Source organism: Argentina silus (genome assembly GCF_951799395.1).
Source record: "Argentina silus genome assembly, chromosome: X".
Classification (NCBI taxonomy): domain Eukaryota; kingdom Metazoa; phylum Chordata; class Actinopteri; order Argentiniformes; family Argentinidae; genus Argentina; species Argentina silus.
The window spans coordinates 48,427,327-48,451,007 of record NC_139653.1 but is presented as its reverse complement, the minus strand read 5'-3'; the positions used below and the strand labels follow the sequence as shown (position 1 = coordinate 48,451,007).

General features: G+C 46.9%; 1 protein-coding gene across 2 annotated transcripts; it reads right to left on the bottom strand.

The window, feature by feature from the left end:
• Positions 1 to 2,993: 2,993 nt before the first annotated feature.
• On the bottom strand, positions 2,994 to 23,349 carry LOC310823249 (RING finger protein 11-like). 2 transcript variants are annotated; one of them, XM_083696052.1, is made up of 3 exons: positions 22,821 to 23,349; positions 8,264 to 8,427; positions 2,994 to 6,895 (listed from the first exon to the last, which is right to left on the bottom strand). In XM_083696052.1, the coding sequence occupies exons 1-3, from the start codon at positions 22,941 to 22,943 to the stop codon at positions 6,724 to 6,726; spliced, it is 459 nt and encodes a 152-aa protein (XP_083552178.1). In that variant the 5' UTR covers positions 22,944 to 23,349; the 3' UTR covers positions 2,994 to 6,723. The 2 variants fall into 2 exon arrangements, with proteins under 2 accessions (XP_083552178.1, XP_083552177.1); XM_083696051.1 differs by lacking the exon at positions 22,821 to 23,349 and adding an exon at positions 11,291 to 11,624.
• Between the last annotated feature and the right edge of the window lie 332 nt (positions 23,350 to 23,681).

Sequence of the window (23,681 nt, the reverse complement as noted above, 5' to 3'; positions counted from 1 at the left end):
AGTCTTTTCTGACTCCAATGGTCCTCGAACAGTACCCTCTCTTCTAAAGATGAAACACGCTACACCTGCGACCGTGGCGCGTGTACTCACAGGTCGCTCACCTCCTGTCCTGTGGGACAAACCATTGAGGAGAGAGGAGGAATATCAACAACCATGGGCAAGAGATATCTGATGACAAGAAAGATGATGACAAGAAAGATGACGCCACTCCTCTGCTTTCTGGGTCACAACAGCACATGGAGGGCTAGTGGAACAGGGACAGTTGAAGGCTCATAATGCTAATGTTAATACCCAATAACATAAAAGCAGTTTGTACAATATGTGTGTGTGTATGTGTGTGTGTGTGTGTGTGTGTGTGTGTGTGTGTGTGTGTGTGTGTGTGTGTGTGTGTGTGTGTGTGTGTGTGTGTGTGTGTGTGGTAAGTGAAGGCAGGTAAGGTAAGTTTCACTTCATCAACTGTCAACTGTCACAATCAGGCAGAGCACAGAGAGAGAGAGTGGAGGCATCCTCTGTGGATCAGTTGGTAGAGCATAGTGCTAACAACGCTTAGGTTGTGGGTTTGATTCCTGCTGGGACCATATATACTTAAATGTACACACTCACTGCAATGTACATGTCAAACTGCTTTTAGAGTCACTACCAATCTTCCGCTGTAGATTGAAAACCCACCTCTTCAGGCTACATCCTAACAGTCCTTCCTAAAGACCTCTTCACCCCCACTACTCCCCCTGTACTAACCCTAACTCCAACCCTTGAGACCTCTTCACCCCCACTTCCCCCCTGTACAAGTTCTCTCCTGTTAATAAATAATTAAAAATAGATGATTCACTTACTTAAACATATGTATTTGTTGTAAGTCGCTTTGGATATGTCTAAATGCCATAAATGTAAATGTAAATATAGGGGATGGGGGCAGCCGTGGGGGGGGGGGGGCAGCGTGGTGAAGGGGGGAGAGAGAGAGAGAGGAGAGGGTGGGCAGAGTAGAGAGAGAGACTTCTGACCTATCAGTGTGAATATGAACCCATCTGTTACTGCCGTTGGCTTACTGTTTCCTAACAGGGCTGTCTGGCTGGCTTTGCCCTGTGCCCCACTGCTCCCTGTATTGACCAACCTCTGTCATCTCCACCAGTGGAGGCAGAAATCCTCATTCCATTCCATGCATTACAATGAGCCTGTTCTTCCCATGTCTCCATCCACCAGTCTCCATTGCTCTACACTCCCCTAACCCCAATGACCACTCTCTACCCTCACCTAACCCCATTGGCTAATCTCTACCCTCACCTAACCCCATTGACCAATCTCTACCCTCACCTAACCCCATTGGCCAATCTCTACCCTCACCTAACCCCATTGACCAATCTCTACCCTCTACTCTCTACCCTCTTCCCTTCCTTAACCCCGTTGAACAATCCCTACCTTCTACCCTCCCGTAACCCTATTGGTACAACTCTGGGGGTGTGATCAGAAGGCGTTCAGGGCCCAGTTTCTCAATGCTTTAATCTGAATATGGCACAGTCATCCTCTGCATTGCTAATACAGTATTTCCCTTCTCAGTCTTTCTCAATAAGCAGGCAGTGTGTGTGTATGTAAGTGTGTGTGGGTGTGGGTGTGGGTGTGGGTGTGGGTGTGAGTATGTGTGTGTGTGTGCGTGTGTTTTACAAAGCCTTACCTCTATTCTATGAGCAGGAACAGACTATTAGACTACAGACTATATCAAGTCCCGAGGATTGTGGTAACTAGCTTCCTCTCTACAGACCACACACTTCACTCAGCCCTTCCGGTAAGTTCATACAGGCAGGTTATGGAGCAACAAACACTGCTTCGTTCCCCAGAATCAGTCAAAAATAATAATGTATGCCAGTTAGCTGGCACTTTTATCCAAAGCAATTTACCAAAGCGATCATTCTCCAGGGACTTTGCGATGATATACACACAGCTGACTGAAACTGAGAACTCGTGCCTAAGAATGAATGAAAGAATGACTAAGAATAAGAAATGAAGAGGCGTTCAGTGGCGTCGCACACTAAGGCGCATATCATCGCAAGGTCCCTGGTTTGATTCCGGCCATCAACATATCCTGCTATCTCTACTATCTCTATCCAAATAAAGCAGAAATGCCCTAAAAACATATATTTAAAAAGAAGTAAGAAATGAAATGCAAGTGAAGATGTTAACTTCATGTCAGTTCAAAGGTAGGGTCGTGGAGAATGATCGCTTTGGTAAATTGCTTTGGATAAAAGTGCCAGCACTTGCAGAAAGTGCCTTTCATTCATTCTTAGGCACGACTTCTCAGTTTCAGTCAGCTGTGTGTAGTATGTTATGATAACTGAATCTTCCTCAACAGATTCCATTCAGCAGTGCTGACTGTTGTTTTCTTTACTTCTTTTAAAGGTCCAGTATGTTGATTTAAGATTTAAAATAGTGCTTAATGGCCATGATAAATCGGTAGCCATCAAGGAATGAGATAACACGATGAAGAACGTTCACTGAAGAGTGTTAGTCCAATTAAAGCCTGTTTTAGTCCAATCAAAGCCTTTTCTAAAATCTTGTGTTGGGTAGGACACTGGCCTTTATGTCCCTATTTCACATTTGGTGTGTTTCAAATGATCAGTGTGGCCAGTAGGGGCAGCTAACCCTAATCCTGTTCTGTGTGATCTAGTAGTTGTCATCGAAACTGATTCAAGATTCAAGATTCTTTATTTGTCACATGCATACAAGTATACAGTGAAATGCAAAAGTGACAGTGCCACAGAGTAATGCAACAATAAGTTTAAAAAAATAATAATATTTTTTTTTAAAAAGGACACACCCTACCAGTTCAAAGTGAGAGGTTTGGTTGTTAGATGTTTTTCTAATAAACTCTGAAGATGTCAGATTTCTGCCTTCACCAGCCTCCCCTGATTCTATTCTGTGTCTCTCCCCCAGGGTTGAGGTGTCGCTGAGGGCCCAGGGCCGTATAGAGCTCCACCATGGGGCCCAGGGCAGTACAGAGATCCATCGTAGGGCCCAGGGCAGTACAGAGCTCCACCGTGGGGCCCAGGGCAGTACAGAGCTCCACCGTGGGGCCCTGGGCAGAATTTAAAGCTAAAGAGAGGCAAGTGCTTTCTATTCAAAGAAACCATTAAATCAATCCCACATACACGGCACATTTCATGGCATAGTTTTTATTTATTATTTGCCTGTAGTACATATCATATGCATATATATACTTACAAACAAAGACAACTCTCAGAGGTACACACACACACACCTGCTAGTCTTGCAGTGGGTTCCTGTAAGTTACACTGTTTGGACTGTGGATACATTGAAACACACAACCACATTGTTGTTTCAATCTTTCCAACCATCCCGAGACTAGTGTCCTCATCCTACCTCCCCAGGGACCATACTCCCCCTCCCTGCTCCCCGGCCTTCACTCTCCCTACGGGCTCATTGTAATGCATGGAACGGAATGAGGAATTACATCGTTTCACAGCATTCCTCATTCTTCCATTCTATGCATTACAACGAGCCCGTCCTCAGATTTCTACCTCCACCAGCTTCCCCTGGTGGGAACTACCTCTGGCCCTTGGTCTTATACATCCATGAGTGGGAGTGAAGGAGTGTACACTTCTGGGTGAAGGGTGGAAAATCAGACCGCAGCCCCGTCCTATCACAACCCTGATACTTGCCAGGCAGCCATTCACAACCCTGAGCTCAGCCAGGCAATCACAACCCTCACATACAGTATGGCCTAAGGCAATGGAGCTCCACGTGGAATGGAGAAAAATATAAACAAAAGGTAAAGTACTGTGCAAAACTAGTGCTTACCCACCCAACACACACACGCATCCAACACACACACACACACACGCACCCAACACACACACACACACGCACCCCCCCCCCCCACACACACACTAATCACTCAAGGCATGTTTTCAGTCTCAACAGAAGAAATCAAAGATCTGTAAGACCTAACGTGCATAAGGTCACACATACAAGCAGGTCTGACCCCACAGAGACACATACAGCTGTCTCTCTCTCTCTGGGGGCTACAGAGAGCTGGAGGGGAGGTCACTGCCCTGAGGGGTATACTACAAAGCAAGCTACACATATTCAGGATTATCCAAAGATTAACCCGAGTTATCAAGATCAGGTTTCCTCGATGGTGATTCAACACCTCCCGCTTATTTAAGCCAGACTTGAGGAGAGCTGCCCCTCAGCCGATGCTACGATCAGTGAATCACAGATTTCAATGCAGAAAGGAGTGAATCCGTGTCATGTTTTCATTGTTGCCGGAATCAGTGAATGTCAGCCAACTCCACTAGCTTTGAACGCAGAGACACGTCCTTCAGCGTGTGCCATGACAACTTCTTTTTAAAAAAAATATGTTTTGTAGGGCATTTCTGCTTTATTGCGATAGAGACAGTAGAGATTGACAGGAAGGATGGGTGAGAGAGAGGAGGGATGACATACATGCAAGATATGTCGAGGGTCGGAATCGAACCAGGAACCTTGCGATTACGTGGTGTGCGCATTAGTGTGCTACGCCACTAAGCGCCCCGTAATAAACTTCTTTATTGAATAAACTGTTCATGCAAGAAGTATCTTTCTTACATTATTTTACTTTGTCAGTCTTCATGTATTAGTGATAATTTTGACAATGTTTTAGTAAATGTAATATTCGATCCAAAAATATATTTAGCAGTCGTCTTTTGTACAATAAACCTCAGATATGGCATGAAATGATGCAATTATCTGCAAGAGGGGGAATGATTTGGGACACAAATTCAGGATAATAATGCAGTTAGCAAGTAGTCTGGTTCCTCTCAAGGCTTCTTCCTCTCAGGGAGTTTTTCCTTGCCCCTGTGCTCTATGGTCGGTGTTAGTTCATATTGTTTGTGTTGTATTTATTGTTTACATTGTTTGTATTGTTCTTGTCGTAAAGCACTTTGAGGCTATTGTCTTTGTAAAAACACTAAATACAAATACATTTGATTGGATAGAGCTTCAGGATAAGTTGCTAAAGTAATGTAGCTGGCTAAAGGGTGAGATGGATTATCCCAAGTTGGAGCTGAATTTGGTTAAAGTTAGCTGGCTAACTCCCTGAGCTCGCTTTGTAGTACTCCCCTAAGGTTAGGGAGGAAACAGAAACATTACTACTTCCTCTGAATAATGGACTGTATACCCCCTCTCTATATCAAAATATATAGCTTGGGATCAAGACAAATAGACAAACATTTGATGCTTTCTTGTGCTTTCATAGTCATTTAGGGGATTGTTGGGTCTGTGTTCTACAATAGTACAGAAGACAAGATGTTTTGAAAGCAATCATAAAGTCAAAATCACTTTCTGATTGATTTTTTTTTCTTCATAATGATAACTCAATCTGCAGGGATTCTTCTAGAACATCTTTGAAATAAAACAAAACACAGCAAGGTACATTTTACTCACGTACATGGAAATCTATTTACAAGTAGGTGGTAACCACTGACAACAGCCACACCATCCGACAGACACGCGCACACACAGCAGTACAGAAAACAAAGAAACAGATATTGGTTAGTATCTCGCTCACATCCAAATCCCTTGAGAAACAGTGTTGTGCTATGGTGTCATGTTCGTGTTGAGCTACTCACTTGGGTAGGTGACAGCACTTGGGTAGGTGACAGTTGGACCTAGTGTTACCATGGTGATAGTGGGACCTACAAAGTGACGGATAGTGTTACCATGGAGGAGTTGGTGGAGAGTTTAGTTTGTTTGTGTGTTTGTGTGAGAGCATGCGTGTTTGTGTATGGCCACGGGTAGTGGTTGGTTGGTTGGGGGTGTGTGTGTGTGTGTGTGTGTGTGTGTGTGTGTGTGTGTGTGTGTGTCTATATATATATATTCACTGCTCCTCGGTTTGGGCTCAACAGTAGTACTGTCACATAATAGGGCCTACCATGACAAACCCCAAACCTCCTGTCACTTGAGCCCTTTTCATGACTGACACAACACAACACGTGATGTGACTTAACACCAGTGTTTGATACCATTCGTGTTCGATACCATTCCTCACTCCGTTCCATGCGTTACACTGAGCCCGTCCTCCGATTTCTACCTCCACCGGCCTCTCCTGCAGGAGGTGTGTGTGTGCAGACGTGCGTGGCCCTAGCAGATCAGTACGTTTCTAGCGGACATCTGTCATAATACAAGAGGACACCAGTGTTTCTAGAGTTCTTTGTCTCCTCCTTCTTTTTTCAGTCCTTCCTCCCTCCAGCGTGGGTGTGGGTGTGGGCGTTTCCTCCAGTAGAGAGAGGGGGGGGGTTCTGGGTAATGAGAGGGGGGTGGGGGGGGGGTGACCACATGACGTGTAGTAGACCGTCTTGTCCTGGTCACCAGTCTCTCCTTTCCTTGTCCCCTCTCTGTCCCCCCCTCCCTCCCCCTCCACCAGGCCTCCCTGTCCAGCAGGCTTGTGTGTGTGTGCGCGCGTGTTCGTGTGTATGCGTAGGTGTGTGTGTGTATGTATGTAATAGTGTGTGCGTGTGCATGCTTGTGTGTATGCGTAGGTGTGTGTGTATGTATGTAATAGTGTGTGTGTGTGCGTGTGCGTGTGTAGGTGTGTGTGTATGTATGTACTAGTGTGTGTGTGTGTGTGTGTGTGTGTGTGTGTGTGTGTGTGTGTGTGCGTGTGTAGGTGTGTGTGTATGTATGTACTAGTGTGTGTGTGTGTGTGTGTGTGTGTGTGTGTGTGTAGGTGTGTCAGTTGGTCTCGTAGGAGGAGAGCAGTGCCGCGTCCACAGGTTCCATGCAGGAGGGGCAGGTGAAGGACCTCATCAGCCAGTCGTCTATACAGTCCATGTGGTAGATGTGCATGCAGGGCAGGAACCGGATGGGGTCACCGTACACAAAGTCCATCATACAGATCACACACCTGTACCGAGGAACCGAGGAACAGAGGAGAGAGAGGGAGAGAGGGAGGGAGGGGGAGAGAGTGAGGGAGGGAGAGGGAGAGAGTGAGGGAGGAAGGGAGAGAGAGAGGGAGGGAGGGAGAGAGGGAGGGGGAGAGAGAGAGAGGGAGAGAGAGAGAGACGCTGTCATCACCAGGCATACACAGAGAGGCTGGAGGTCTTACACAATACGCTGGTAAATTGTAATGTCACTGGAGCCACCTAAACAAGCATGCATCGCTGTAACACTGACATCATAATGCAGATATTTGATCCCACCATAATAATATTGACTAGTGTTCATTATTTCACTTTCCCCATCATCCCTGAGACTGAGACATCGTCAAAAAACTGCGCAGGTTAGAAAAAGCTATTAATATTATCAGCTATATTAGTGACTGGTCACATTACTTGTACCGGTACACATCTTGAATATCACACAAAAATATTTAATCACAAAAAAAAACAAAAAAACGAAAAGCTTTATTTACTAGTCTCCTATAGAGCTTCCTATACAAACTTGCTACGTTTGTCCCCAGACAGCTTCGTTGCCATGGTATTGTCGTGCTTTGGGTTATGATGATGATGATGATGAGCAATTATTCTCCTATACTGTAGCCGAGCGGTAGCTTTGTGATAGGGAATATCCAGTTTATTTATTTTGATCGTTCGTGGGGTCGACTTTTCAGTCGTCGACGTCTCTCTCTTCTTTTAGCTTTTCAGCGTTTTTCTTCGTCCCCGACGTTCCCAGCCCACCTACTGAAAGCAGAGGCACACACATCTTAACCGTTTCGTTAACGAGGCTTCATTCGCACCAGGTGCGCAACAAAGCTTCGCTTCCGTAACCCTGGCCACGGTCCTGTAGCTCCCTCTACAGGCCGAACGCTGCATGTCCCCCCACAGTCAGTTACTGTCTGAAAGATATTCAGCGTCGGTTAAACTTCCTCGAGAGATGAATCCAGTGCTGTGGCCAGCTGTCATGCATCCCCCGTATGCCTATGTCTCTAACACGGGTTTGAACATATGAAGGCCTGTTTGAATGGATGAAGACGCATGGAGAATGAATCAATGAAAACCTATGGAGGTGATGGAGGTGATGTCTCTTCCTCTACTGCTCTATTTATTTATTTATTTATTTTAAATATGTTTTGTATTATTTTGTTTATGTAAATTAGTTTTTTGGGCATTTCTGCTTTATTGGGATAGAGACAGTCGAGGTTGACAGGAAGGATGGGTGAGAGAGAGAGGAGGGATGACATGCTGGATATGTCGAGGGTCGGAATCGAACCAGGAACCTTGCGATTATGTGGTATGCGCATTCCTTCGCCACTAAAGCGCCCCATACTACTCACTCTCTGATCTTCTTGTCGTCCTGTCCCGGGTCGTAGACGCCGCGGGGGAGGTGCTGGATCAGCCCGATACGCTGGGCGATGCGAACCTGCTCCTCCTCTGTCAGCTGGGTCGCCAGCCGGGTCTGGCTGGGCGTGGGGTGGTACACTGGCATGTACTGCTGCTCCTGTGTTGGCACAGACACACACACGCACGCATGCACGCACAGACACACACACACACACACACACACACACACAATGACACATCTGAGCTGGGGACAGTCCTGTCACAGGCACAGAAACACCTGACCTGACCAGTTCTTTTCGTCCCTCGTCTACGTGAAGGGCACACCTTGACCTCCCCTCATGCGTTTAAGGCCTTGGATTAGTGTCAGCATCGAGTAAAGGGGGTTTCCAGTGTATTTCTTCTTGCACTAGTTCTTTCCTTTAGAACTATGAGAGAGAGGGAAGGAGTGAAAGAAAGTATCTTCCACCGTAGACTGAAGACCCATCTCTTCAGGTTACATCTTGACTGTCCCTCCTAAAGACCTCTTCACTCCCCACTACCCCTCTGTACAGTTCCTCTACTGTTAATAATAAAACAAAATATGTATTAAAAAATCCTTCCTTCTTCTAGCATTGTGTAGCCTCGATTTTTTTTGTGACTGATGTATAGACGATTTAGACACTTACTTTAGACAAATGTACTTGTTGCAAGTCGCTTTGGATAAAAGCGTCTGCTAAATGTCAAAAATGTAAATGAGTGCACACTTGGGAGGGAAGGGTGAGACAGGGAACAAAGCCACAGTCTGAAGGGGATTAGTGAAAACAGCCATGTTGACACTGTTTCATAACAACACAAAGCAGCTTGCTGAACTCGTTAGAACACTCTAGAACCTAGAGTCTCCTAGACCTTCTAGAACCTAGAGTCTCCTAGACCTTCTAGAACCTAGTCTGCTGGCCCTAGACCTTTGAGGAATCTGAATTACAGGAATTGGTCCTGTGAATAGATGTCTGTCTTGACCTCTAATTGAACTTCCATTCATACTAGTTCTTACACTTTGTTGTGAATAACTATGTTTTTAAAAGTATGTAACAGAAGGTTTAAACACATATCACAGTTATGTCTCTTAAGGGGGTGCTCAGGGATAACTAACACTGGCTGTGTAGTATCTTATTAAGTAGAGCCTTGTACGCCGGAAGCTATGTTTTGAGAACATAAGATAGGTGAGGAATTTAGACAACTACGGCCCTGGGGTGAGATACAAGTGTTGCGGGACTAAGTTCCGTGAATTAGTTATCTGTCCTCTCCACGCATGTGTTTTAGTATGTATTAGTATTTTCAGTATATAACAAAGTAATTGTCAGAGAGTCTTTGGGAGCTGTGGCTTCCAGTAAAGAACGATTCTGTTTTCACTGGTGTTATGTTGTTGTTGCTCTCTTGTTGGTTATTGCTGTTGTATTTGATTCTTACTAGAACGTTCATTGAGTATTGAATGAACGATAACAAATGATTCATTTGATTTATCCCAATTAAGGTGACACTGGTGTATGTCTCACGTTCTTAATTAATATACGCCACTTAGCTGACGCTTTTATAATTGAAAATGTGGATTCCTACACCTTCTTGAATCTATGCGAAAGCCCACAGATTGCATCGCTCACCACAGCCCACAGATCCCCCCCCCCCGCAGAAATCTCCCAGTGCTCCAGATGGCCACACACACTGCTCTATGTACCTCAACTACAAATGTATTAAACCAAAAATATTTGTGCATGTGCACTGATGTTCAAGTGAATCACATTGTTTTCTAAAGGACTGGCTCTCAAGAGACCTATTTTCACACAATGTCCCTCTGTTTAAAGTCCTGTTTTTTTTAACAATGACATAAGTATCAGTAAATACAAAAGACAAAAGTACAGAACAATAGGCTATCACTTTCATATTTTACAGTCAACATATTATTACCAGATACTCTTAATCACAGTTAAAAAAAATGTGTCCTATTACTTTCAGTAGCATTTTCATGTAACATTTACTATTTTCATTTCCAGTGCATTCTATCAGGAAAAGGTATTCTTGGCATCACTAACAGCATTTTTCACGAATACATTCATTTACTCAGACCTCTCCTTTACTGTCCTTCAGCATCTACTGGCCCACGGCTCGTCAACGTGAACAGTAAAGTTGTTCACCCTGTTTTACAAGCTTATCCAAGTCAGGTGCTATTTTTGAGGTTGAAAGACGCAGTATAGCAGACAAGTGTTCATCATTAAGTCGAGATCTGTGCTTTGATTTATTGTAGTTCATCACTGAAAAGGTTTGCTCACACAAAGTGTGAGCAAGTAGAGCCAAACAGCACCAACCTACTCTGAGCCAGCTGTCCCGTCGGAGCGAACTGTGTTTAACTCAATGAGGCATAGAACTCAGGCAGTGTGACGGTTTCAAACTCCTCCCGGAGTGAAGTGTCACACTGGAGAGCAATAAGCTCCAGCTGCATGTTCGGTGGTGCTTTCTCATAATCGTGTAAAAGAGGGCGTGACACAAGTCTGACAGTATGCCAATGTATTTCACTGCGCTGGGTGGCGACACCTCCACAGAAGCCAGTGTCGGAAAATGAATGAATGACATGAACCTCAAATGCCTTGTGAACAACACCAGCTTGGCTCTGAATGCCTTCACATGGTTGTACAGTTCATGCACAAACACATTATTCCCTGTAGTTTTACATTATGCCCTCATCATGCAGTTCGGGGAAATCTTCAGCTTTACCTACGCTGTCCACAAACATGCCAATCTCCTCTCTCAAATCCCACACCTGCTTAAAAAATACTCTCCCTTGATTTAACCAGCGAACGTTTGAATGAAAGTAAGTCACCATGCTCTGCATCAGTGTCCTCTAACAGCTGAATGAATTTACAGTGATTGAGTCCTCTAGCTCTGGCAAAGATTACCAGTTTCACAACCACTCTAAGAACATGCAAGTACAGTCCAAGTACAGATTTACACAGAGCCTCTTGGTGGATAATGCAGTGCAAGAAAGTTACCTCAGTGTTTGGCAACACCTCTCTCACTTTGTCGTGAATTCTCTTCAAAAGGCCCACGTTTTTGCCCGTAAGATTTGGAGAATTATCGGTAGTGACATTTACCAATTTATCCCATGATAAACTCTGTCGTTCGAGGCAAGCAGAAACGCTGTTGAATAAGTCTTGTCCCGTAGTCGTCCCTTTTAATGGTTCCATGGAAAGAAATTCCTCCGTAATTTCAAAGTTCTCGTTTATCCCTCTGATAAAGACAAGAAGTTGTGCATTGTCCTTATTGTCCGTACTGTCTTATTGTCCGTACTGTCTTATTGTCCGTACTGTCTTATTGTCCGTACTGTCTTATTGTCCGTACTGTCTTATTGTCCGTACTGTCGTCCAGCGCAAGTGAAAAATACTCTAAATCCGTCACTTTCCTCTCCAACTCTCAGAATTGGGCATCTCTGGCTCTGCACTCTCCTGGTTTGCATCCTACCTGGCTGATCGCTCTTACCAGGATCGCTGTCCTCTCCACGAGCCCTCACCACTGGGGTCCCCCAGGGCTCTGTCCTAGGCCCCTTACTGTTCTCCCTCTGTACCAAATCTCTTGGCTCGGTAATTTCCTCACATGGTTTCTCCTACAACAGCTACACAGATGACACTCAACTCTTTCTCCCCTTCTGACTCACAGGTAGCAACACGTGTCTCTGCGTGTCTTGCAGACATTTCTGTTTGGATGTCAGCCCACCACCTCAAGCTCAACCTGCTCTTCCTCCCAGGGAAAGCCTGCCCTCTCCAAGACTTCTCCATCACAGTAGAGAACTCTACTGTGACCTCCTCCCATACAGCCAAGAACCTTGGGGTGATCCTTGACAAACACTTATCCTGTGTGGACACAGCAACAGCACGCTCAGCAACAGCAACAGCACGCTCCTGTAGATTCTTCCTCTACAACATCAGAAGGATATGTCCATTCCTCACCAGAGAAGCAGCACAACTTTTGGTCCAAACACTTGTGATCTCTCGCCTTGACTACTGCAACGCACTCTTGGCCGGTCTCCCTGCCTCCACCATCAGGGCTCTGCAGCTCATCCAGAACGCTGCCGCCCATCTGGTGTTCAATCTCCCCAAATTCTCCCATGTCACTCCTCTCCTCCGCACCCTTCACTGGCTCCCGGTAGCAGCTCACATCAGATTCAAGACCCTGGTGCTAGACCACCGGGTGGCAAAGGGAACAGCCCCTCCCTACTTGCAAGCAATGGTCAGCCCCCAAACCCTGCCCGATCACTCCGCTCTTCCACCTCAGCTGGCCGCCTGGCACCGTCGCCTCTACGTGGATGCAGCAGCCGCACTACTCAAAATTAAAAAATTCGCCTTTACAGCATGTGACCTCATACTGTGCTGAAACTAATTATGGTATAACAGAATCAAATGTATCGTTTTGGTTAAAAGATTGCGGGCCAGATTAAAACTCGCGGCGGGCCAGATTAAAACTCGCGGCGGGCCGGATCTGGCCCACGGGCCGTAATTTGCCCATGCCTACTGTAGTACAACCACAGCACCTCTCACCAGCAGAGACATGCCATGGTGATCCAGCAGGGGGCAGTGTTTCCCTGGCCAGAAAACAGAGTCCTGCCAGTCCGGTCCAGGAGGACTACATGGGCGTTTCCAGCTCCCATAGCTGTTACATGAGACAGTGCCACAGTAAACAAAGCTTTCTATTGAAAACAGCAACATTCACAGTGGAGGCCGGGCCCACAGTGGGAGGTAAGAGGCTAGAGAGCAGACTGAACGTCTGATGTCTCTGTGGTGTCTCTGTGGTGTCTCTGTGACAGGTTATAACCTCTACAGCTGGGTCAACCACATGAACAGCTGTGGGTCTCATATCAAGGCTGTGTGACTCGTTGGGCCGGGCCGGGGATGTTGAGAGTGAACGAGTGACGACTTCTTCTTGTCAGATCTGTTAGTCAGAGGGAACACCCTCCACCGAGAGGCCTCCACTCTGACCCCCCACCTCCACCTAGAGGCCTCCACTCTGACCCCCCACCTCCACCTAGAGGCCTCCACTCTGACTCCCCACCTCCACCTAGAGGCCTCCACCCTGACCTCCCACCTCCACTCTTACCCCCCACCTCCACCGAGAGGCCTCCACCCTGACCAGACAACCCAGGTCCTTACCCGGCCTGGTCTAACTAACCTCCACAGGGCGGCTGGGGCTCCACCTCCACCAGTGCTTATCCTCTACAGCAGGCTAAATCCTCTGCGTATGGAACAGCCTTTTCTGCTAAGTCACTACGGAGCTCTACTTCTGTCACATCAGCACTTTTCTGCTGGTTTCTGCAACTTCGCCTGCATACCAAAGACCCGGATTACAAACACGTATGGACCAGTAGGTTTATATATATATACGTATGGACCAGTAGGTTTAGATCTACACGTATGGACCAGTAGGTTTATATATATACACGTATGGACCAGTAGGTTTATATCTATACGTATGGACCAGTAGGTTTATATCTACATGTATGGTTTAGCTGTACACGAATGGACCTGTAGGTTTACATCTACACGTATGGACCAGTAGGTTTATATCTACACGTATGAACCAGTAGGTTTATATATATATATATATATATATATATATATATATATATATATATATATATATATATATATACGTATGGACCAGTAGGTTTATATCTATACGTATGGACCAGTAGGTTTATATCTACATGTATGGACCAGTAGGTTTAGCTGTACACGTATGAACCAGTAGGTTTATATCTACACGTATGGACCAGTAGGTTTATATCTACACGTATGGACCAGTAGGTTTATATCTACACGTATGGACCAGTAGGTTTATATCTACACGTATGGACCAGTAGGTTTATATCTACATGTATGGACCAGTAGGTTTATATATATATATATATATATATATATATATACGTATGGACCAGTAGGTTTATATCTATACGTATGGACCAGTAGGTTTATATCTACATGTATGGACCAGTAGGTTTAGCTGTACACGTATGAACCAGTAGGTTTATATCTACACGTATGGACCAGTAGGTTTATATCTACACGTATGAACCAGTAGGTTTATATATATATATATATATATATATATATATACGTATGGACCAGTAGGTTTATATCTATACGTATGAACCAGTAGGTTTATATATATATATATATATATATATATATATACGTATGGACCAGTAGGTTTATATCTATACGTATGGACCAGTAGGTTTATATCTACATGTATGGACCAGTAGGTTTAGCTGTACACGTATGAACCAGTAGGTTTATATCTACACGTATGGACCAGTAGGTTTATATCTACACGTATGGACCAGTAGGTTTATATCTACACGTATGGACCAGTAGGTTTATATCTACACGTATGGACCAGTAGGTTTATATCTACATGTATGGACCAGTAGGTTTATATCTACACGTATGGACCAGTAGGTTTATATCTACATGTATGGACCAGTAGGTTTATATCTACACGTATGGACCAGTAGGTTTATATCTACACGAATGGACCTGTAGGTTTACATCTACACGTATGAACCAGTAGGTTTATATCTACATGTATGGACCAGTAGGTTTATATCTACACGTATGAACCAGTAGGTTTATATATATATACGTATGGACCAGTAGGTTTATATCTATACGTATGGACCAGTAGGTTTATATCTACATGTATGGACCAGTAGGTTTACATGTACACCTATGAACCAGTAGGTTTATATCTACATGTATGGACCAGTACGTTTATATCTACACGTATGGACCAGTAGGTTTATATCTACATGTATGGACCAGTACGTTTATATCTACAGTAGCAGCCAGGTAGCCTCGAGAACACGCATCAAAGAAAATGAATGACATAAAGGTAGAAATGTGCTGTATAGAGCAGACCCCCCTACAAACGTACACCACAGCCAGCAGACACTGAGAGCGGTTTAAACCCTGTGACTCAGCAGAAACAACAGCCAGGACGTCATTCTCAAGCCAGCATTCCTCCCTCCCTCTGTGTGTGTCTGTGTGTGTGTGTTTGTGTTTGTGTGTCCGTGTGTGTGTGTGTGTGTGTGTGTGTGTGTGTGTGTCTGTGCGTCTATCTTTGTTTGTGTGTCTGTGTCTTTGTTTGTGTGTGTGTTTGTTTGTGTGTCTGTGTTTGTGTTTGTGTGTGTGTCTGTGTTTGTCTGTGTGTGTCTGTGTTTGTGTTTGTGTGTGTGTCTGTGTTTGTCTGTGTGTGTCTGTGTTTGTGTGTGTGTGTGTGTGTGTGTGTGTGTTTGTCTGTGTGTGTGTGTCAAAAACAGACAGACAGAGGGAATGAAAGTGTCAACGGGGGGCTGTGGGAGCAGCTGTGTGACTGGCTGAGAGGGGGGGGGGCGGGGCAGAGCACGCACAGGGGGGGGGGGCGGGGCAGAGCACGCACAGGGGGGGGGGGCAGCGGGGGACACCGTGCCTTAGTCAGCAGTCTCTTTGTCACACACAGACAGAGACACGCGCACACACACACACACACACACACACACACACACACACACACACACACAGAGCAGGTGTCAGCTGGGACAGGAGGACTGTGCTTCTCAGCAGGAGGCCCTGAGGAAAACACGACACCTGTCCTCTCTTCTCCTCCTTCTTCAGCTCTCTCGTCTCCTCTCCTCCTTCTGTTCTCTCGTTTCACCCCAAAGTCACTCTAGAACCATCACCCTTCAATGACAGTCAGGTCAGGTCAGGTCAGGTCAGGAGAGGACAGGAGGAGAGGACAGGAGATGAGAGGACAGGAGACGAGAGGACAGGAGAGAGGAGAGGACAGGACAGGAGAGGGCAGGACAGGAGAAGACAGGAGAGGAGAGGAGAAGACAGGAAAGGAGAGGAGAGGACAGGACAGGACAGGAGAGGAGAGGACAAGAGAGGAGAGGACAGGACAGGAGAGGGCAGGACAGGAGAAGACAGGAGAGGAGAGGAGAAGACAGGAAAGGAGAGGACAAGACAGGACAGGACAGGAGAGGAGAGGACAAGAGAGGAGAGGACAGGACAGGAGAGGGCAGGACAAGACAAGACTGGACAGGACTGGAGAGGAGAAGAAAGGAGAGGACAGGACAGGACAGGAGAGGACACTAGAGGAGAGGAAAGGAGAGAAGACAGGAGAGGAGACAGGACAGGAGAGGAGAGGACAGGAGAGGACAGGAGAGGAGAGAAGACAGGACAGGAGAGGAGAGGAGAGAAGACAGGAGAGGAGACAGGACAGGACAGGACAGGAGAGGAGAGGACAGGAGAGGAGAGAAGACAGGAGAGGAGACAGGACAGGAGAGGAGAGGAGAGAAGACAGGAGAGGAGACAGGAGAGGAGAGGAGAGGAGAGGAGAGGAGAGGAGAGAAGACAGGAGAGGAGACAGGACAGGAGAGGAGAGGAGATGAGAGAAGACAGGAGAGGAGACAGGACAGGAGAGGAGAGGAGAGGAGAGGAGAGAAGACAGGAGAGGAGACAGGACAGGAGAGGAGAGGAGAGAAGACAGGAGAGGAGACAGGACAGGAGAGGAGAGTAGAGGACAGGAGAGTAGAGGACAGGACAGGAGAGTAGAGGACAGGAGAGTAGAGGACAGGACAGGAGAGTAGAGGACAGGAGAGGAGAGGAGAGGACAGGAGAAGAGAGGACAAGAGAGGAGAGGACAGGACAAGACAAGACTGGACAGGACTGGAGAGGAGAAGAAAGGAGAGGACAGGACATGAGAAGAGAGGAGAGGACAGGACATGACAGGACAGAAGAGGATACTAGAGGAGAGGAAAGGGCAGGATAAGAGAGGAGAGGACAGGAGAGGAGAAGACAGGAGAGGACAGGAGAGGAGAGGAGAGAAGACAGGAGAGGAGACAGGACAGGAGAGGAGAGGAGAGAAGACAGGAGAGGAGACAGGAGAGGAGAGGAGAGGAGATGAGAGAAAACAGGAGAGGAGACAGGAGAGGAGACAGGAGAGGAGACAGGAGAGGAGATGAGAGAAAACAGGAGAGGAGACAGGACAGGAGAGGAGAGGAGAGGAGAGAAGACAGGAGAGGAGACAGGACAGGAGAGGAGAGGAGAGGAGAGAAGACAGGAGAGGAGACAGGACAGGACAGGAGAGGAGAGTAGACAGGAGAGGAGACAGGACAGGAGAGGACAAGAGAGGAGAGGACAGGAGAGTAGAGGACAGGACAGGAGAGTAGAGGACAGGACAGGAGAGGAGAGGAGGGGACAGGAGAGTAGAGGAGACAGGACAGGAGAGGAGAGGACAAGAGAGGAGAGGACAGGAGAGTAGAGGACAGGAGAGTAGAGGACAGGAGGGGACAGGAGAAGAGGACAGGACAGGACAGAAGAGGAGAGGAGAGGAGAGGAGAGGAGAGGAGAGGAGAGGAGAGGAGAGGAGAGGAGAGGAGAGACGAGACCCAGCCAATAGCCAGTGTTATGATCTCAGTAACCTGCACCTTCATCTCCACGAGGGGTGTGAGGAGGAGTATGGAGCAGATAGCTCCCCCGAGGGGAACATATGGGAGAGGAGGGAGGGGGGCAGAGAGAGAGGGAGGACAGAGAGAAAGAGAGAGCCTGGGCTTAGCCACAGAGCAGCCCTGTCTCCAATGCCAAGCCGCAGGCAGACAGGCACTCTGCAGACAACACTGCTAGCCAGAGAGTGAGAGTGAGAGAGAGAGAGAGAAAGAGAGAGAGGGGGGGGGGGGGGGGAGAGGGAGACAGATAGACAGACAGACAGACAGACAGACAGACAGACAGACAGACAGACAGACAGACAGAGGGAAATCCACCCACCCCTGCTAACACAGATCTCTCTCCAGCTTGTTTTTCAGCAACAGCAGTGTCGTCAGCAGACAGGGCTTACAGGCCACTTTCACAACAACTGTGACCACGGTAGTCTCCAGCACCAGACGGGCTGTGATAGGCCCAGGCTGGCTGAGGGGGAGAGGCCATAACTAGACCACAGGCTAGCCTGGCTGCCAACGCTCTCTCTGTATGACTGTGCACTATTCCCCCCTAACAACAACAACAACAACAATAACAGCACTAGAACCTGCAGCCATGGCTCTGACACCCTAGCTGTGTGTGTGTGTGTGTGTGTGTGTGTGTGTGTGTGTGTGTGTGTGTGTGTGTGTGTGTGTGTGCCTGTGACCTTCTAACACTGTGACTAGGCTACTGACCTGCACCCCTCAGTGTGATGGAAACTAGCCTTCTGGGGAGAAGAGACATTCCAGAGACATTCCTCTCAACACAAGATTATATCACATCACAGTCCATCAGAGAAGTCTTAACCAGGGGAGGCTGGTGGAGGGAGAAATCGGAGGACAGGCTCATTGTAATGCATGGAATGGATCTCAGAGAGCTCTCCAGGGCTAGTTTCTCCCCTCAAGTCCCTGAATATGTTCTCTCTCACCACCCCCTTAGTTGGACCCCTTACAGGAGCTGGAGGGAGGGTAGAGAGAGAGAGGGGGGGGGGGTACAGAGGGGGGAAAGCTTATCTCAGTGGGGAAGGTTAAGCAAATAACAAACAGTAAACACACTGACTGGCTCCATGTCGGCAAAGGCTGGGCAACCATATTAGCAACAACAGCCTCTGCCACGAGGCTGACCTGCTAGACTATCCCAGGCCTAGCCTGGTTTAATATAATAATATATGCCCTTTAGCTGACGCTTTTTATCCTTTTATCTGTCCTGTCCTGTCCTCTCCTTACATTGCAGTGAGTGCATTCATTTTTCAGTATATATGGTCCCAGCGGGAAACGAACCAACAACCTAAGCGTTGTTAGCACCATGCTCTGTCCCTCGTTACCACCTCATGGCTAAATTGTATGCTTTTTTTTTTAACATTATTTTTTTCAGTGAGGCAGTCCAACTCGTATATTTGTAATTGTTTCTTGGATAGAGACAGTGTAGAGAGACAGGAAGGCGTACGAAGGAGAGGGTATGTCAGAAGGGCATGTGCCTGTGGCGTTCAGTGGCGTAGCACAGAGGACCAGCATACCATATCATCGCAAGGTCCCTGGTTCGATTCCGGCCATCGACATATCCTGCATGTCATCCCTCCTCTCTCTCACCCATCCTTCCTGTCAGTCTCTACTGTCTCTATCCCAATAAAGCAGAAATGCCCTAAAAAACATATATTTAAAAAAAAAAAGAAGGGCATGGGCCAGATTCGAACCCACGCCAGCACGGCGCTGTGTGTGAACTGTAGGCCATGGTGCTAGACCACTGCACCCTCCCAGGCCTCAACATGGTTCTCATTATTTAAACACTACATTGTTTCAGAACAAGGTCTGACTCACTCTTTGATGAGAAAAACAGTGTTACATGTTCCTGTTTAGGAGCTTTTCTCTGTCCCTCCTGTCAGCTGGAACTAATGTGAGTGATCTAGCCCAGAGAACGAACACTCCACTGTTAGCTTGAACCACCGTAGGCTGGTGGAGGTCGGGTTCATTGTAATGCATGGAATGGAACATAAGTGTTTGATGCCATTCCTTATTCCGCTCAATGCATTACAATGAGCCCGTCCTCCGATTTCTACCTCCACCAGCCTCCCCTGGTAGAACTGTGCACCTCAAACGTCAAGTCAGCAGCTAGCGAGTCCCACTGGGTCTGAGCTTCACTTTAATTTTTCTCATCTCTTTCTTTTTCTCTCCTCTTCCCTCTTTTCCTCCCTCGCTCCCTACAGCAGGTCTGACAGCTCATTAGATGGCACCTCCAAAGCAAACCTTTTCTCTCACGCTCACACGCACACGCTCACACACACACGCTCACACACACACGCTCACACACAGAGAGAGACACACACACACACACGCTCACACACAGAGACAGACACACACACACACACACACACACAGTCACACACAGACACGCACACACACACGCTCACACACACGCTCACACACACGCTCACACACACGCTCACACACACGCTCACACACACGCTCACACACACACACACACACACACACACACACACACACACAAACACAGACACTCACACCCTCCTCTCACCTTGGTTATACAAAAGTTTGTCAGCATTTTGTTTTGAGCCCCGCTAGCTCAATTAGAACTGTGTGTGTGTGTGTGTGTGTGTGTGTGTTTGTGTGTGTGTGAGATATATGTTATCTCACTCCAGATGAGACGACACGTCTGAAGGAAGATTTACTGTTAGTACTCCGTCCAGGGCAGCACCCATGCTGCTAAGTCTTAGATCATCCTCTCTAGCGCCAACACACACACACACACACACACACACCTCTCATGTCTGTGTTCTATCCAACGAGGTCAGACCATAAAACCTAGTGGCAGAGGGATAACGGTCTTTGTGTCAGAGTAAATGTGATCAATTAAGTCTGCCATCACTGGGGAAGGCCTAAGGACACTATCTACAACCACGGTACCTGCTGCTCAATCCTATCATCCCTCTCTGAACCACACACACACACACACACACACACACACACACACACACACACACACACACCTCCTTTAGCCCAGTTGCACAGCGATGAGTCAGCGTCCTCACCAGCTGCTTTCCAAATTACCACTTGTTACAGTAATCCCCACACACACACACACACACACACACACACACAGTGCCATTCTCACTGACTCTCTCTGTCTTGCACACCCATTCTTTTCACTACAGACATGCTAACCTCTACAGCTTTGACACACACATTCCTAACCTAGAGTCCCTGTGCCGTGCTTAGCAGACCTAACATACCAACCAGGGCCAGGTCTCTGCTGAACGAATACACACACACACACACACACACATACACACACAGCCCTCCAGTACCCAGTGAAAACACCTGGACCAGCCTACATCTGGACTGGCCTGGGGTTCTGAATCAGAGGGTCTCTTAGTTCAGTAAAAACCTCTTATTACTAAAGGTGAAATCCCCTCCAGCAACTTCCACAGCTGTAAACAGGAATGAGGATGTTACATAACTGTGTTATCAGTCTGCTACTGGGAAAGAGTCTATGTTCCTTATGGACCTACTGGGAAACAGCCTACCCTGCTTACTGGACCTACTGGGAAACAGCCTACCCTGCTTACTGGACCTACTGGGAAACAGCCTACCCTCCTACCTGGAACGCCATCCTCTCTTGACTCCCCACGCACCCAGGACTGTCCAGGAAACACAGAAACCGCTGAGACAATGAATAAGCTAGCCTTTAGTCTGATTCCCAACAGAAAGTTACCAGGAAAAGGAACGTCCTACAGTATAGTCTTCCCGGACAGGGCTGTGAGTCACCGTGCTCCAGTATCTAGGAGTATGGTCAAACTTCACCTTACCTCTCGTCTGGAGGCTGGCTGGCTTGACCCAGATCTCAGACACAGACCAGACATGACCTCAGAGGTGGCTAGTCACACCTGTTACTGGGGGTGTTTCGTTAGCAAAACCCATCATGTCTGGCCGGTGGAATGCTACTACAGGTACCCTAGCTACTGCAGCTACAGGCTCAGTTGACTGTTCTCATGCCTGGTGGGTGGCTAGCTACTAGCTAGTGGCTACAGGCTCATGTTGCATCCCCTCAGAGCTGCAGTGACAGAACATTCAGTTCTCAAGTTTCTCACACTCTTATCTCAACTCTTTACTGTCGAGATATGGCTGCTTAACCTGCTGACACGCAGACTCCCTGCCAGAGCCTTACATAAGAGGATCAACACCCGGTACTGTACAGGGGAGGCTGGTGGAGGGAGGAATCAGAGGACGGGCTCATTGTAATGGATGGAATGGAATTTGATACCATTCCTCATTCCATTCCATCCATTACAATCAGCCCATCCTGAGAGGGAATCCATATCAGCGTTATTGGAAAGATCTGCAGTGAGAATACAAATGCGGTTTCTTTAAGAAATGATTTAATCGGCATACGTCTATTTTAGCTTACATTATAATCAGCATAAGCACAAGAGTCAGCATTATCGCCTAAGCCGACATTCAATCTGTTCAACCAAGACTACTGCTCTCGCCATGTTGACCCGCTGAAAAGTTGTGATAGTCACTCCACCTTGTAACTCAGTTTCAGCAAGCCAGCCAGCCAGCCTGCCAGCCAGCCAGCCAGCCAGCCAGCCAGCCTGCCAGCCAGCCAGCCAGCCTGCCAGCCAGCCTGCCAGCCAGCCAGCCAGCCTGCCAGCCTGCCAGCCAGCCAGCCAGCCGTCACAAAGCTGTTGCGTGTTGTCTCATCTCCCTATCAGCTCTTGTCTGATAGGGAGATGAGAACTATGAATGATTTAACATCTAAAAAACATAACGTAAATTTAACTACAGTCATTGAATACAGTGTCTAAAAACCCTGGCATGGAATCTGAATTAAGTCAGGCAGATATAGATAAAGACCTGCCACGTAAAGCCCGAATACAACACAAGTTGCCGTTGGCAGCTAAAGTTACTTAAGTACATACAGTATATTGTCAAACCTTGAAAAACAGCTCTCTTCAACTGTAAATATTTGGCAGCTAACGTTATAGTCGTGTATAACTGGCCTCGCTAGCTTGACTTACCTGGTAGGGGGGCGGTGGTTCTTGGTCGGGGTCTGACCCGTCACCATAACTAGCTCGGTCCGATTGAGATTCATGAAGCAAGGAGATATCATCCGAGGTCGGAGATTTTAGACAATTTCCCATCTCCTCTTCAAAAACCCTTTTTTTCTCAGTGTCGCGTACGTCTACTGGCCGCCTTCACTAGTCTTTATCCAGCAGGAAACAGCACTATACGAAATCAATCCAATTGACTTCCATGCATTTTTCACTAGCCACGAGAACCGACCTGTTCACCAAAAACAAAACACATTTCTGGCCACACAAAGACTGGTTAGAAGCTAACAGTCTGGCTAGCTAACTGGCAGCAGATTGACAGACAGACACCCTCCCGCGGAAGAACATTTAGCTTGTTCGCGAGCTCCACACGATTGCAGTCAGACTGAACGCATCTCGAAGTAAGTAATGACATCTGATCATAAATATTGCGTTTAAAAAAAAAACTAATTCGCGATTTCTGGTCGTAGACCCTCAGAAGGGACTTTCCAGCCAGCCCCCCGAAGCTTGGAGCCGATGTAGCAACACGACGAGACTCCACTCTTGAAGCACGGACCAATCAACTGCAACCTCTAGCAAGAAAGCTCTTCTCGACTAACCAATCAGATGGTCCACATTGCTGTTTGCTAAAACGTAAACATAACCAAAGATGATACAAAGAATCGTTACAACAGGAAAATAACGTAACATTTGTATTATTTCACTATGGAAAGACTGACAAGTGAACCGTGTTCTCTCTAAAATACTTAGAAAAACCGTATCATGTGTCATGTAATTTATCTGTGAAAGACTAATTTCTGTTATTTCTCAATGAAAGATTATAATTCT